Source organism: Chroicocephalus ridibundus, chromosome 10, assembly GCF_963924245.1.
Source record: "Chroicocephalus ridibundus chromosome 10, bChrRid1.1, whole genome shotgun sequence".
Classification (NCBI taxonomy): Eukaryota; Metazoa; Chordata; class Aves; order Charadriiformes; family Laridae; genus Chroicocephalus; species Chroicocephalus ridibundus.
This window is the reverse complement of record NC_086293.1, coordinates 17,656,409-17,673,803: the sequence shown is the minus strand read 5'-3', so window position 1 is coordinate 17,673,803 and position 17,395 is coordinate 17,656,409. Positions and strand designations below refer to the sequence as shown.

The following is a 17,395-nucleotide window of genomic DNA, read 5'->3' as shown; positions in this document are numbered from 1 at the left end:
AGATGAAAACAATGAAAATCAATGAATAGGGAAATATTGTTAATATTGCTAAGAATTACTTACTGGTTATTGTGAATTGTATCCCCGTAGTCGGTAGCGATTTCTGTCTCCTTTTAGCATGCAGAGAACTATCACTGAAGGTGGTTCAATACAGCTTTGCCTCCTACTAGACAGCCTCTTTTAAGAGCTCTGCTGACTTGCAGGCTTGAAGTGACCCTGCCTGAAGACTGCACACAAAGATGATCAGTCTTGAAAGCCCTCTGCAAATTAGGCATTCCATGCTTTTTGGTGGAGGGAGGATAACTTACTTGGATCACTGTGTCTCACAAAAATGGCATCTGAAATAACCAGCACGTTAGCTGGGGGAAAAGATAAGTGAGAGAGTTGCCTGTTTCACCAAAATTAGCCTTAGTTAAATCTTAGTTAAACCCCTGGTGACATACCCGGGATGAGGAGAAGGAACTGTACCGTATTTTCAGCTTCCCAGAAAAGCCTCGCCCAGCCCCCTTAGTGTACTGAAGAGGATGCTCAGCAGCAAAAGGGCTGGGAATGACTATTCAGAGATGAAGAAGGGCCCACTTGTGCCATTTTCCTCGGGGTAGAGGTTCGTTCCCTGTTCTTGACCTCCAGGTAGAAGAAGTTAGCTTGGGCACAAACGTGGTTACTCCTTGGCCAGACAAAGGGCTACTTTTTTTCAACTCTGAGAACATTTTGTGATGTTTCTTACTGGCTTTTGGACAGAGGCTTTCAGTCCAAATCTCTTTATACCAGATATGAGGACCTTGTCCTTCAAAGTCTCTCCAGTCAAGTCCTTCTTTTCTTTGCATCTTCTGTCCCCAAGCTTCTGCAGTGGATAGCTGAGGTCTACATAACCTGAAATTTGCCCAGATATCTCACTAGATGTGTCTGAGTAAGGCCTGGCTGGCCTGCTGGGAGTGCTACCCCTGTGAGAAGACTCTTGAGAATGCAGAAGGAGCTTTCCTCCAAGCTGGATCTAGGTTACCAAAGACATATGCCAGCAAAACCCACAGATGGTGAATTGGCCCGTCAGGCACCAGCACAAAGCATAAGACTAGTTGCTTCAGCTTAATTGTTTTCCATACTAATATGGAAATTTGCAATTCAGACAGACAGACCTGACCTAGCTCATGAAAGGAGTTGAGTTCAGTGAAACCAGAGGCATAAGCAAGACCTCTTCCTATGAGAAAGGGCCTTAAAGGTTTTCCATAATAAGGTAAACCTGAAATCAAGACGACGACTAGCAAAGCCAAGAGGACGTTGCCAGAAATGTCTGAAATTATTCCTGACCATCAGGACAGTTAAGAAGAGGGTGAAGGCCACCCTCCGAAGTGACCAGAAGGAATCCCGGCAGCTTTCTGTGTTCCGTAGAGGGCACAAACGTTTGGATGCATCTTTTCTCCGGGAAGGCAGTTTTTAAAAAGCTGTCAAGGTTTCAAAAATGTTTTTGTGAGTAGAAAGTTTAGTCATTTTAAAGAGTAGAAAATTGTTTCATAACAATGTACACTTGTAAAATTAATTATATAGCATCAAATTAGCAGTTGTAAGGAGATAACTGAATGGGGAAGTACTCATGAGTGTGGATGATTAGAGGAGAACAGGGAACACAGGAGAAATTACGGGGAAAGTGCGAGGCCAATTAGTACAGCAAGGCTCATTTTCTTTTAGTGCTTATTTCACACGCACATACACACACACCTCTCCTGAGGCCATGTCATTATTTTCCAAATGGCATTGGCCTCTTCTTGTCTGGTGGTATCGGCCAACACTAATGATTTTCTTCTGTCACTGAACGCTTGCTTGCATTCTCCTCTTTCATTTTCCTGATCATCCTTTTCTCTGTTTTGGTGCCCACATTAGACTAATTGTACCTTTGATCTGCAACTGTTACACGCGCAGCTGCTCAGCATTGTCCGTGACTCTGAAACCTGAAAATTAGAAAAACAGCAATTAGAATGATGCTCTACCAAAAAAAAAAAAAAAAAAAAAAAAAAGGCAAACCAGCATGATTCAGTTAAATCAGGCTAGGGCAGATATTATCCCACAGAATTTTGGTTTCTTGTGCCGGACAATTAAAGAGATCCTTTGTATTGGACAGGAGATAATGAGTGGGCTGTTGCAAACAAAGTAATGGATGTCCAGTTGGGGCTTTTGCCTGAGTCATGAGTTGGAACTGAGAAGAGAGACGTGGGTTTGGCCCTTAATCTGAGCTTCACCCAGGTCCTCCCATCCCTCAGTGCTCACCCACTTCTGCCGAGTTCCTCCCACGAGGGGGCTTTGTAGAGAGGTCATGATGTGCAGGGTTAAATTTCAAGCCTGGTGTACGCTTTTAGCAGAGACTGAATTTTGGTTTTTAGAACACTCTTTGCCAGGTCTGAGGTTACAAAAGCCTTTTGGGGATAACCTCATTAAGATAATTAAACATCTGTGTAATTCTTTCTTTCTCCATACATGGCAAGGATTATTAAGCTGTATTTTCGTGTGGCACTTGAGCCATTTTGCATGGCAGCTTAGAGGAGCAAACAGCAGAATGGCTTGAAAATAAAAGGACTGAATTATTTGATGTTTGCAAACACGATGAATTCCAGATATCTGACATCAGGATTAAATATGATTGGCATCTGTTTACAAAGCAGTGAAAAGCCATGCTTAGTTGTGCACAGCCTGTCAATATGACTGCTGCAGGAATGGCTTTAAAGAAATAGGGAAAAAATAGCTGCACAATGACATAAGGCTTGTATCAAAGGTAATACTTTTTTTAGAAAACACATGGGTTTTGCCTTTTCATAGTTGAATAATAAGGACAATGTTATGTTCCACAATTAATTGATTCCTTTGTATAAATCCATAATTTCATGTACTGAAAGGAAATGCAATCAGATCTTTTAAGTGACCAGATAATCTGAGGCAGTTTGGCAGCGGGGTTTTCTTTTGGCCTGCAGAACGCGCGTGTTGTCGTAGCTAACGGTATCTGTAACGGTACAACAAACAGAACTTTGTCCTGGCAGTTTGTGCAATGGAAGATAAAGGTAGATAGGTTATATATTACAGCTATAGTTGCTTATTATAGCAAGCAGTGTTACTTAAGGAAAATAAGCATGTTTCTAGTCTCAGGAACCAATTACCAAGAATACGCGGAAAACCAGTACATTTCACAAATTGTAGAATGCCTCTTTTGTGCCTTGACCTTTGTGCAAGAGTTGCGCTACCAAAGCCTCCCTCGCTGCCTAGTGCCCTCTGATGCTGTCTGTGCCAGGGCCTCATCCGTGCAGGGCCCGCACAGAGCTGCTGAATGGGTTGTTCACAGGAGTTAGGGATTTTTCCAGACGCAGGAGTGGATTTAGCAGTGCCGGCGCTTGTATCATGTGGGACCTCCTGAAACAGATATGCTGTAATAATTTTTATTCCTTCCTACTGGGATGAATTCCAAGCCAGTAAAAAGGCAAACTGAATTAATTCAACGAAGGCATATGCCACTGGAAACTGTTTACATTTCTTAGCAAAAATGGAGTTTCCTGGTCCATTTTTTAAGCTTTCTTTTTCTTTCCCCCCGAGAGTACAGCGTATGGTGGGCACCGTTACAAGGATATACTGTTGACATTAGCAAGCCTCAACAATCTTGGAAAAGAGTGAAATGCTGACTATTTTTTTATTTTATAATATTTTGTTACGTAGGAGAACAGGAAGCTCTAAAGGACCAGATCTGTCTTTTTTTGTGTCTATTTTCTTCAACTCTTTTTCCAAGCTAACCCGTGTGCTGCCTTTTCTTGGCTCTCTTCTGCCATGACACTGGCGAGACAGGCGCCAGCGCTCCAGCTGTACTGCTCTACTTCTGGCCCCAGCTGTCATTCTAGTACAATTTTTATTGGCATTGGTTTGTTTAAGCTCTCTCAACACTTTGCTTAAGCAGCGGAAAACACCTAAGAACTTTTTCTTCGAAGACGGCACAGGAACAGGCCCTTTTTTTCTGAAGCACGACACTGCTTGGGCATTCCCAACTGGAATTTCGGGGCCAGCCATGTGGGAATGGCATTTGCTGTTCTAGCACTCAGCATACTGAACGCTTTCTTATCCTCACATCTGTGGCTTTGGGAGTTGGCAGGGTCAGATAAGTGTGTTCTCCACAGTAGACTGAGTAAGAGGCGCATCGTGAGCGCTGCAGAATTTAATAGTGTGCATTGGGACTCCAGCCCATGCTGTGATTACAATGGAATTTAATTTTCTTCCCATGCAAACAGAAACATATGTTTTTGTGTAGAAATATGTGGAGGTAAAACTAAACAGAATACTGTCCTTGGAGAGAAATGAAGCAACACCCTAATGGATGTAAGGTGGTGGGACTGTTTGGCTCCCCTACTAATTTTCTTACATTGCATGGGTTTTTGCTTTGTTCCTTTTACCATTCTGATTAGTAACACTTACCTCAACAGGCTTAATTTTTTCATGCTGCTAAATGATTTGAAATGCGCTGATAAAAACCGATGCCTCAGGACTTATGACTTTTGCAAGTTTGGCAAATATAGAGAATAAGCCTTTGTTCTAATTCTGGAATTAGCCTTTTCCTTATTCTTTGCTAGTCAAGAAAATCAAAGACCTGTCTTAAAAACGGTATGTTGTACGTTACTGGTGTGCTGTGAAGACGAAAGGTCACCACGTGCTCGAGGTACAAGGTGGTGTGCCTATTCTGCAAAGTGGCGCTTTTGGTGCCTTCGGTAGCCTTTCTTACTGAAGTTGGAGGCAACTGGCTACTCATCTCGCTCTTGATCCGTTCTATACTCAGTGCACGCTCACTCCCCCCAAACATCCCTCTGATTAGCACCTCGTTTAGGCTGCTTGCTAAAGGGCATTACCTCCATCAGCCTAGTTCTTAAAACTAGAAAGATTTCTTGCTGGGCTTGCAGCAGCCTGCAGCCTTGCTCTGTTTTCAGCAGTCAGGCAAAAGCATTTACAATTAACCTTTACTTCCATGTTAGTTGAATTTTACTCCTGCCTACGGAGGAGTATAATCTAAATGCTATTAAAATAGAGTATGACTTCATATTATGTGACATCTGGTGACTTCCAATTATCTGTGTTTTGCCTGCCTACAGTGAAAAGGCAATTATGTTCTTCTGGTAGGATTTGCAGCAGTTTCAGAAGATATGATAATACAATACTGAATAAGGGCAAGGAAGCACATTGGTAAGGAAAGATTCACGTAGGCTAAAAAGTAGAAGTCAAGTGCATACGTCTCAATCCTGGTTCAAATCTGAAGCTGTTTACACTAATCCTTTCCCATTTCATCCTGTTGACAGGTATTGATCGACTACTGCCTGTTTGTTAGGAAACATGAATAAGATACAGATCCGCTTCTGTATTTTTCTTTTATCATTCTGTCTAAAAAAATTTATTCATCAAGTCTACATGAATTTACACAAATTAGATGTCTTTTGAAATATGTTGATACAATGTCTATGCTCATTGGCTCCAGTACTTGCAGAATCTCTAGATAGTCATCTTATATATGATACAGTAATTTTAACAAGATGTCATGCAAAAAGTGAAATGAAGTTACTCGGCCAGATCTCGGGATATTGACCAACTTTAATTTTGTTCAAAAGCTGTGGCATAATGATTTCTTCTGTCAGTTACAACACATCCTATCCATTCATTCATCCATCCATCTTGACAATCCATATGCTAAAAAGTGCTTTCGTATGCAGTAACTCACCAGATTGTGACAATTCCGCAAATGATGTGACATGACACCCAACATGTTGAGGATTTTTTATTTTAAGATAGTTACCAAGAAATTTATTTCTGAAGCAAAGTATTACACTGAGCTTTGCAAACAGGGCTGTCCTGTAGTGTTGAGAAATAGAGTGCACTTATCTGCAAACACTGATGACCGAGCAAAGCATTTACTTTGTTACCGTGGTGAAATGACTCAGTGGGGTACTCCACATCTGATAATAGGTGCTTGCATGATAGAGTCCTAAAATTGTCTATGAGAGTGTAATTACAGGCAGTAGTAAAATCCAAGCCATATGTGGCAATAAACACCATACTTCTGTGCTCTCATGTCTCAGACTAAAGACAAATGGAGTCCCACCCTGCAGTTAGAAGATCTTTGCTCTGTTTACTCATACCATGTAAAATGGACAAGCTATTTGTTTTGCTTACATATTTTTCCATACAGTAATTCTCTTTCCATTTAATGATTGTTTTTGTTATGTGTTTGACACACAGCTGACAAGAACAGCTCCAGCATGGCCACGAGACCTTCTCCTGGCAAAATGGAATGGATCATCCCGCTTATTGTGGTCTCAGCGCTGACCTTCGTGTGCCTCATTCTTCTCATTGCTGTGCTTGTCTACTGGAGGTGAGCCTTGGAACCCGATTATCATTTAAAATGCATTTCAGGTGGTGGTTTTTAATATGGTTCTGTGTTTTTCATTTTATTAGATGTTACGGTGATAGATGGCATCAGATAACTCTCTGGATGCTAGAACAGCTCTGTTGGTTAACTATTAAGCTGTCTTAAATATTGATTTTTGTGTCATGAAAATGAGCTTGGTAGTTCTCTAGCAATGGCAGAGTCAGCTGTAATGCCAATAAATATTTTCACAATTAGTCCCTCTAATATAGCTATAAAAAAGTATCTTTTTCTTGGCCTTCAGGAGGGGTGGTCTTGGGAGAAAAGTCCAGTGAGACTGGACTTGGTTCCATGGGTGGCTTTGCCACAGACCTCCTGCATGATCTTAAGCAGTTCTTTTCTTCCTCTACTGTACTTCAAGAAAGGGGAATGCGCTTTTTCCACATTACATAGCAAAGCTCTGAGTAGGAGTTCTTTAGCGTGGGTGAAGTGGTCAGAAGTGCAACGTGCAAGGTCTTGAAAGTAAAGATTGCCTCTGACAAAGAGATACCGTCCTTTACACCATTGGTTCAGTAGTGGAGACTAGGATTAGCATCGACAAATCCATCTCTATTTGATTTAGAGTAGATTAAAACCTGCAGCAGGTTCTTGTGCCAGAATAAGAACCCAGAGACACCGCATTTGTCTGGTAGTGAAAATTACCCAGGGATTAGCCTTGTAGAAGGTATTTAGGAATTATTTCAAAATCTGATTAGGTGGGACACGGAAAAGTAGCTTTGATGAGAAATAGCAGTCCATGGATTGTTATATTTGCAGAATCAATTAAAAAATTACCAAGCTGTTTTTCAGTACACTCATTTTGCTGACAATTAATTGGCCAAATTGTTGAGGCTGGGAACATTTGAAACAATAAATAGATGACAATAGTCTTGTGAAAATAATTTCTATTAACATTTGCAATTAATTAACGTCAATAAAATTGCCATGATATGTGCACAAAAACTGAAATTGGAAAGTTTCCGAAGATCCCATTGTAGTGTCCTTTCCTTCAGTGTATATTTTCTTCATTCTTGGACTAAACTCGGTGCCATTCACACCAGGCAAGCCCTTGAAGGATACGGTATATCCTGAAGCACTGTAATGAGGGGTTAGTAATAGTTCTCTTGCGTTGATACAAAATGCTCTTCTAATGAGGAAAGGTTTTGAAATGAAATGCTAGCAGCTATTATCAATAAGAATGTTGGTGCCTCTCATTGTTTGGAAAACATTTCCATTTCCTGCAATTTCACTAATGGATTGAGAGAAATAATTGCAAAATTAGTGTTTAATTCACTCAAAGAGTAACAATACCGTCCCTGTGAAGATATTAAAGTTGAAAAGTGCTGGCTTAGTGACCAATAGTTAGGGACTCATTTTTGATAAATACTTTTATTATAGATCATAATATTACTCAAGTCTAAAATTAAGATATGTTAATTAAAGTTAAATACTTTTTATCTTCAAAATTCCTAACCATCCACCTCATAAAATTTTTATTTGCTTCGTAATAACAAACGTGCACATAAATTAAGGAATATACATGAACAAAGACTTTAACTGAAACTAAATTACTTTTCCAGTAACGTTTGCTATTTTGCATATGGACAGCAATTGTTTCTTATCTGCTCTCCATAATATGCACGAGTAGGTAACATTCATCAGTGGCTTTGGTCATATTATGAGCTTTGTCATTAATGCCCTTGACAGCAGTGGATCAATTGTTTGTGTATAATTGATACTTTAAAAAGGGTGGAGATTAAAAATTAATATAGACATGGGAAGTACGTCATGTAGCAGTCAAAAGTTTTTGAAAAAGACTAAGCAACAAATTGAGGAACAATAAACAAACTTGAGAGCACACATGTACTACCTTCAAAATAATCTCCTGTGTCTACCTTCAGAGTTCTGAGGATTTTTTAACAAATACTGAGAGTGTATAAAAATGTCAACGTGTGTTTTAGGATAAAACAACAAGCAACTATAACAGAAATAGTCCACAGTAACATTTCACGTTGTGCAGACCGTGTCACTGAAGTGGCAACACAGCATTTTTTGTGCCCTTTTCAGTGTGATTACCTTTCCTTAGGAAAAATAAAGTGTTTCTCTCTGTGAGTGTTTTAAAGTAAGGAAAAAATGGATCCTCAAGCACCACAGAGTCTAATTTACAAGTTTGAAAGGAACAGTGATCTGGATTTTCAGGAAGAAATACTTAGCTTAAAATGTAATGGGCAACATATGGAATAATTTGCTAAATAACACCATCAAAGCCAATGGCATGAAAACGAGTTTGAGACAGATTTTTCAGTAAGGGAAACATGGTATTGAAGTGCACAGCAGAGAAACACTTGTTATGAAAGGATAACCCTCAAGGGGACAGCCGTGTTGGACCAAGGGGTCTTTTCTTGCACAGCAGTTCTTTGTTTTGGTGTGAGAAAAAGCATTACAAAACAAAACTCAGAGAACTAGAAAATGCAGAAGAGACATGGTTACCCTTTGGCAATACATTTTGAGGGTAAAACAAATGATATTTTCACTTTTGTGTTTTTGAGCATCTGTGGGATTAGATGATTTGAGACCAGAGGTGACATAAGTAGAACAACGAAGCAGAGCAAAGCCTTCTGCTTGTTTGCATTGCATCAATGCCCTGTTATCCGGGGACCAAAACAAGGAGTTGGGGAGATTGCCTGTGAAGGTTTGGCAAAGCGTTTATCTCTGTTTGGATCCTTTGTAGCTCATTCTGTGATACAGCAACGAAATAAGTTTTGTGATGATGTCTCGTTGTAAGGAAGCTTCATTTTCTGTTCCCTTTACTTGAAAAGGAGAGGGATAGGAAGCGGTCACTGTTTGATGAAGCTTTTCCATTCTTTATCTGTTGAGCTTCCACGCTGTGTTCATTAGAGACTTCTTGTAATTGAATATATTTGGAAATGATCTGTGCAATTTCTGAACGAGACTCCCTTATTTGCAGAGGTAATTTGCTGTTCTCAGTTCCTTTTCTATGTGGATCCTGGACAAATGGCGAAAGAATATGATTGATGTTGAAGAGAAAGGGTCACTTCCTTTTTTTGAGCATGATGGCCACCTCAGTAATGAAAAGGGATGGGAACTTGCAGGCAAGCAGCAGCTGTGAATTACCCTTCAGCTAAAGTTTCCTGAATTTGGGACTTTTAATGGCACTGCTGTGCAAAGAGGGCTATGTGATTTTTAAGTTGGTAGAGTGGAAGATAAACTAGGTCAGCATAACGAAGCTGCAAAAATTGCACTGCCTCTTATCCCGGAACAATGAGGAGAGCACCATCGCAGGATGACCAGGAGCCACGAAGTTTGCAGGGGCTGGTTGGCCGTTGGGCTTCCTGGGCAGGAGGGACAATGATGGCTGTAATTTAAGTTTCCTTCTGTGCATCTTTGATTCCTCTTGAGGAAAAGCTGACCTGGCTGATCCTTGAGCTGTCATGAGCACGCTGAAGGGGACTGTTGCTTCCAGGGCCTCTAGTGCTTGAAACTGATTTCTTTTAGCATCGAGTCGAGAATTTGAGTCTTAGCAGGCAGAAAAGGTGAGGAGACCAGATCCTCATTTTCCTCAACATTCACCATTTGCTTCTGCAGTGCCACACTGGTATTTCTTTTGCTGCTTTCATTCCTTTCGTACTGGTTCCTGGAATTGTGTGCTGTAGGGGAAACCCCTGAGTATTCCTGACAACTACTCACTGGGATTTTAGGATCTTTCGCTGGAGCACTACTCATCTAGAGACTGTTAAAATGTGTGTATCGTAAGGTGCAGTTTCCCAAGCACGTTATTTTTGCATTTCTGGGCATTTGTTTGCATCTGTGATTTTATACCCAGACTCAGCATCATGAGATCCTTCTGCACTTCTTCAAGGTCAGTTTAAAATTTGACTTGGATTGTCTGCAGTCTTTGCCACTGTTGTTCTCGCAGCCTTTTCAACGAGCTCTGAGAATTGCACAGTGTGTTTGGTAGTGACCTCCAAACTATTTAGGGATTGAGTGTGACTTCAGTTTTTTTGCAAGAAGGCAGGATCCTACAGCATGCTGAGCCATAATATGGCTTGAAACCTGTCTTTTCTAGCACTTCCACTGTACGCTGTTGCAAATTGAACAAGTCCTGAGTATTGACACTTCAAGGGAAATCCAGGGTCAGTGCCACTTTCTTTTTCGCAGAGGTGCAGGAGGGTGACTAAAGTTGGGAAATCAACTAAAATACTTTGATACACATTAACTTCTGGCATTTTAGAAAAAAAAAAAACAACCGTATTTTAGGAGTGACTGGTGACCTTCCGCTTGTTGTTTTCCGTTTTGATTTTTGATCTAAACACTACAGTGCTATAGATGGTGGTTTCAAAGGCAAAAATAAGCAGAGAATATTAAGAAGCAATTAAGATTTTAGAGTTTAGCCAACAGCAACTTTTAAATGGGAACTAAATTATAGCCATTTCTCATTTTCAGCTAAGAGGGAGAAATTAATTCACAACTATAGCTGGAGAGTTTTCTTTTTCTTTCTTTTCAGCAGATATCATAATTCACCTCTGAATTATTGCCGCCATCAACATTGTGATCCCAAAGACAAAACGGGAATATTGTACTGCATTTCTTATTAAATCAAGCTGTTTATACAGTGCTAATATGTTTACGTTCAGGAGGGATTTTTGGAACAACACAGCTGCTGCCTTTCAAAGAGCAAGCAAGCTTGCATTGCTTGTTTATAGTCGTGTGTGTATATGAGACAGCTTGGGAAAAAGATGCCTTTAATTTTCCTTAGGCAAAACCCTATAGAATTTAGTAGACAGAGTTTTCTTAGGTTTTTGTTAAGCATCCTGTTGAATTGAATAGAATCCTTGGGACGGGTCCTGTGGTAGAGCCTTGTACTTCTCTGGCACTGCCTTTCTGTGCAGAAGAAACGGCACTGAGCACTGCGAGATGTGGCTTCTTTCTCTGACTCTGTCATTGATTTTCTGTGTGACCCGGGGCCAAGTCACTTACGGTTTGACAGTATTGTTGTTGAACTCTGTGGCAAAGACCTCACTGGGAGCAAGCTCAGGTGTTCGATATTTCAGGATCTGAGTTCCGTCACTGGTAAAATAGCACTGAAGGAGGTTGGTCGTCTGTATCTGTAAATCAGTTTGTAATATAGAAATGGAAGCTGCAACGTAAGACCAAGGACTGATGCGGTTACCATATCTACTAACGGTGCCTTGGAAAACTGCCTTTTGGTGTTAAATTCTGGGGAACTTGCACTGCTCCATAGCTAAGACAGTGTTAAAACTTCAATGGGGAAAAAAAGGAACTTCTGCCTGTAGCAGGTTGTAAAAAGTGCTGAAATTGTTATTTGAACCTATCTCTAGGTTTTATTTTATGAGTACACAATGTGTTGTTCATCTACTGTACTGATTGAAAAAGGAACATTGCAAATTTACAGACCATTGTAAAATTGCTTGCTTACAATGATAAAAGCTGCTTTCAGCTTACTCTAAAATATCCGTGATTCTGCTCATTTTCTCACTCGCGGAGGATGCTAGGTGGTAACACTTTCTGAGAGCCTGTGTCTTGATTTTAAGAATGTCTCAGATGCATGAAGCAGCCTCCTCTGTTCCTGCCCTTGTTCTGTCCTCGTGATACCAATGCAAATGTTTGTACAACCATGCGAAGGGCTGGATTGAGAAACAATCCATGTTTAAAAAAAAAAAATGAGAGGGGTTTTTGTGCCCTGATTTAAACCAAATGAGCTCCCAATCTGGTTCATGCAGTAACCAGAGTTGCACCAGCATAACTGGGGGACCAGCACGAGGCAGGAATGAGCAGGAGGGATGAGGATGCTCATGCTGACACTGCCCCCAGTGATGCCTGAGGACCACCTCCGGGCGCTTGGGGATGGCAGTGCCCCAGGGCACAACCCATGTCATCACAGGTGGTGAGGAGAATTAGCCGACAAGGACAAGAGATTTCCTAAACTGGGAGACAGGCAACGCCACGGGGAGACGAGGTGAGTCTGTGCCTGAAACCTCTTTCAGCTTCCATTACCTTTTTAGTGACCAGATGTGCCCTGCTCATGCTGAACAGGCCCTGCCTTCATTTTCCTCTGGGAATGGCTACATCTAGTCTCATCTGATGACAGCCTCAGAGGGATGGAGATAAGGCAGATCATTGCCTGGCAAGTGGGATGCAGCCCAGCCTGATTCGGAGCCCTCTGATCTCCCTGCCTCAACCCAGGCAATGCAGGAAAAGCACTTCAGCTTTTATTGCAGAAGATCCAGGTTGTGTTTGATTTTGCCAGTGCCGGAGCTAAAAGTACTGAAATATTGGGCCCTTTTGTGTGCTGTATCTCAAAGTGCTGCTCGTTTTCATTAAAGGGGAGCAGGCCTGTGATCAGCTCCCTCTTCTCCCGCGCGGGGAACCAAGCCCGTCCTTTGTGCCGACGGCAGGCAGCTCGCTTTCAAGCCTGAAGCTTAGGGCAGCTGCCAGTTACTTGTTGTAGCTCTCGGTATCCTTTGAGCGCTCGTCATTCTTCCATTACGAGGAAAATCAATATGAAAACTTCTCTGACAGCATCTCTGCTCTTTCATCCGGCAACGTGCAGCCTGGGGCGAGGGGGGGAGAGCCCACAAGGAGATCTGCTAACGCCAAAGCGTAGCGTGCTGCCGCTGTGCCTCCTGTCCTCGCCTCCTCTCTTCTCCGCTTGCAGGGGGCTGAATCCGACCCAGCTGTTTGCAAGGGTGGTGGGACACCGGGTTTTTCTCCGTGGGTGAAGGGCTGAGGTCGGCGAGCACAGCTGTGCGCAGGGGAGGCCGGGACCTGCACCCCGGCACAGCCATTCCTTCCCAACTTCTTGCTCAATAACCATTTCGCAAATGGCTACTTTAGGGCCTTTCAGAAATCACAGGAGTTGTCAGTTGTTATAGTAACGGACCCCCTGCTGCTGAATTGGCCCTGAGATGCCCATTTGGGCTTTTGAACAGACTAACTCATGCTCATTAGACAAAAAAGAGAGAGAGACAGATTTGCAGATGGAAAGTTGCTTTTCAAGCATGCTGTATGATCTGTTAAGAGCTAGACTGTGGAAAGGGGCATGTTCTCTCATTATATGCCTGTTACTTTTACTCTTCTTTAATTAACACTAGTTTTACTTTTTCTTGCAAACCAGAATTCTGCAAGATTTCCATTTCGTCGCTGGTGAGGCTAGTAGTGAGCTGCGGCTTTACAAACCAGCAATTTTTGTCTTGAGAAAGGAAAGAAATTGGAGAGGGATTTGCCAAGCTTAAATGCAGATCAGTGGTGATTTCCAGAACTATCTGGATATCTACAAAGCTCAGAAAATGGTACTTTTAATCCTAATTATACAGTCTCAGGAGCAACATAAAAAAATCAGTAAACACATTTTGACCCAGGAATGTCTCGTTTTAAGGAAATAGCACAGTCTACATCTTTCTTCAGGTTTAAACCTGTGCGGTCCCATTAATGTTAACAGAGTGACTCCTGAATAACGGTATCAGCTAAATCAGACCTTGCCGTTGTAAATTTGAGTCCACATGACTGAAGAACCTTAAATGGGTTCTTGAGAGTATGCAATTGCAATAAAAAGTTACTTCATGCCAGGTATTTGAAGCCAGCTTTTTCCTGTGACACGCATGTCCCATCTTCATCTGAATTTCATGAAGCAATGTTCTCCCCTCAACTATCCTGTAAATGAAAAGCAAATCCAGATTTATAGCAGGCTGGTGTATCTCCAGGTGTAAATAAGAGAGGACTATGGATGTTCTTGTGTGATATACCTCTTCTATGAGGAAGCTGGTTAGACCAGATGGGCAGGCAGGGCTGAAGCAAGTGCTCTAGTACGTGAAAGGGGTCTGCAAGGAATACGTGATCTTCTGCGCTCCGAGGATGAGGAGTCTTTGGCTTAAATTGCAGCAAGAGAGAAATTAGGTTTGACAGTAGAAAAAGCTTCACGATAGGAAAGACAAGAAAGCAGTGGTCTACAGAATTTCCATCGTTTCTAGGCTCCAAAACAAGGTTAAGCAGCCATTCGTCAGGAGCACTGCAGGAGTCATTGATCCTGCACGGGAGCTTCGAGGCGGGTTCTCCACAGCTCTGCGGTGCAAACTTGAAAGCACACATGCAAGCGTGAGAAAAGAGGAGGAATGGTGTAGTGTGATAAATTGTCCTGTAAATCGCGGACTAGAAGCCTGAAAAGGCATGTGGAAGACACAGTTTAAATGCATCATGTTTAAAGTGAATAACGTGAAGCCGATAAAAGAGCACATCTAAGAACTGGGGGGAGGAGAGAGGGAGGGCTCTAGCTTTGGAGGGAGAGTGAAAGGAAGATAAAAATGGGCAGGAAAGAAACTGCAAAGGCAGCTTGCAGAGGACAACTGTGTCAGGAGACCCACAGGTTGGTGGAAAAAAATCTGTTTGGAGTTTTGTTCCATCTGTTCTCCTGCAGCAGGGAGCCTAAAAGTAGGGGAAGAGTTACAAGTAAAACAATGATTTGAAGTTTAAAAATACAACAGAGGAGAAGGGGTTGGTATTGCTGCGCTTTGTTGTGCCTGTTGTGTGTTATCTAAGGGACCATCTGTACTGCACATGTCAATGCTGCCCCATCACCAGCAGTGAGTGCCACGTGAGGCCACCCCTGGTGCCCAGGGCAAAGAACCTGTGAGCAAATGCCCAGGGTGACCAAATCTAAACATCCGTGCAGAGACTGGTATATGAAAGCATTTCCTTGCAAAGGAGATGGGGAATGGCAATCGCTCGAAGATCCAAGATTTCACAGCTGTGAAACCACTCATCCCGGCCCCACCAGTCCTAGTGCCTGCTGGATTGTGATTACTTTTAACAGCATCTTTAAATGAGAACTCTCACGCTGAAACTGGTCCTCAGCTCCTAGGAGGTGACTACCATGTGGGTCAGTTGTGTGAACATCTTTTCTGCAGGCACTTTTATGGGTGCGGCCATTGAGCTCAGTGGGAGCCCAGATCTGCATCACCTTTATTTTAAAAGATAATGTCAAGCATGCAATCGTAAGTCAAACAACAGGAGAATAAGTGTTTCAGTCGTGGAAGACTAGAATTCAAAATACCACGTTGGTGACCTTGAAAACTCCCAAACAAGAAAAGTGTTCTTTTTTTATTTTTAATTTGCTACACGATGTGTCCCATAAGAGCTGAGACATTCAGGCTATGCTTTGCCCAGAGGCCCACACAGGCCATCCCTAAAGGGGGTGAAGTTTATGCGTAAGTCTTGGCAGCAAGTTGGAAAACTGCTGTTGACACACTCCTCACCGCTTTGTTAGAGGTGTAACAACATTTCCCCAACATTTCCAGAAATACCTCCTTCTGCAAAGAGAGCAAAGGGCAGCCGAGGGCAGGCAAGGAGGGATCTGTGGCACAGCTGCAATTGATCTTTGTGTTTTGTTTCTGTGGAACTAATTAAATGGATTAATTGCAGGCATTTTTTTTCTGGAAATGCCTTCCCCAGTGCTGCTGTAATGGCGAGGTCTTGAAAAAAGAGCAAGATTTTATATGTGCAGTAACTGGATTAAAGGCAGTAGTTTACAAGGCATAATTTTGAACGAATATTTTTTAAATATTCAAATGTTTTAGTCAAGCTCCATTAAGAACTGGTTTGTAGGTGCTGAGAAATAGTATGCCATGAGGAGTATGGGGTTTCTGACGAGCACAGGGGTAGAGGACGTCAGGCACCACTGGCTTCTCCTACTCGTCTGTTGGGTCTTTTGTAAGCTATTCTACAGGAAACTTTTATACAGCCTTAAAACTCTTGAACTTTGGCTTTTAAAGTTATGATAGGTATTTTAAAAGAGAAACAAATTTCACAAATGCTTTTTGTGAAATTAAATCACTTTTTAAAAAAAAGACTATTTCTTAAGAAGATTGATGCGTTCTTTTTCTGTTCCCCTTCTCGGCTTGAAGAAACAATTTATTAACTTGTTGTTTGATCTGCTGCTAGTTTGTATCAGTTCTATAATATTCTTAGCAGGTAAGAGTATGTGTGAAAGTGTGTACAGGTATCTCTGCAGTCGATTCGCTCTCATAAATTGGTAGGTTCGGAGCTAGAGGAATGTCTCGGACAAACTGTCAATGAAATATCCTATAATACAAGTAGATGTACCCGGAGGGAACAGTATACCTCTACTGTGGAACTGTGAATTAACCACAGCAACCAGATAAATTATATTTTTTCTCTCTCCTTGTAACCATAAAATATAGCTATTGAAGGGCCCTGTGCTGTCCTGAGTCCCACAGCAGCATTTGGGCTATCATTAGCACTCGCTATTTCACAGCAGGATGTGGTCTGAGTGTAAAATTATAGGGTAAGAATATTAAATCAATTCAGCAATCTTAACTGCTTGGATAAATACTAGGAATCAGCAGCCTAGGAAAACAGTAACAAGCAGGGGTGGACTTAATTTTACTTTTCTTAAAACCTGTGCAATTTGGGAAAAAAAACAACGCCTTGGAATGCACAACACACGTTGTGCTGCTAGGACGAATGTTGCTAGCATGTGAATTCATTCAGTTTATTGCAGAGCGCTGAGTTTGTTTGTTTAAAAGAAAACATTTCCTCTATTGCTATGAACAGCGTGTATTTTACTCTACTGACTTACAGGTTAATATCCATTTAAGTTTTAACTTTTAAGCTGAAACAGGCGTAGGTGGCTTGCCTGGTTCTTGATTGCTGGGTTGTGTCATGTTTTGGAAATCCTGTCTTTTCCAAAATAGAACAAAACCGTTTTGAAATATCCTACGAAGTGACATTTACAAAGTAATAGAAATAAGCCCAATTTGAATTTTAAAAATATTGTTAATTTTTTTAAAAAAAAAAAAAAGGACAAGAAATCAAAACATTTCTCGATGGTGACAAATGTTCTATCCTCTGAAGGGTCAAATTTGTTTTTTATTTTCCTTCTGATCAGATTATCGGTTAAATGGATATATTTCTGTCCAGCGATTCACT

The 17,395-nt window shown here is 41.5% G+C and overlaps 1 protein-coding gene across 1 annotated transcript in view; it reads left to right on the top strand.

Annotated features, from left to right (window-relative positions):
- PTPRG (protein tyrosine phosphatase receptor type G) overlaps positions 1-17,395 on the top strand; it is a 410,943-nt gene that overhangs the window by 337,060 nt on the left and 56,488 nt on the right. Inside the window, exon 13 of the mRNA XM_063347764.1 lies at positions 6,247-6,379. Within this exon, the coding sequence (XP_063203834.1) occupies positions 6,247-6,379 (133 nt within the window). The remainder of the gene's footprint in view (positions 1-6,246; positions 6,380-17,395) is intronic.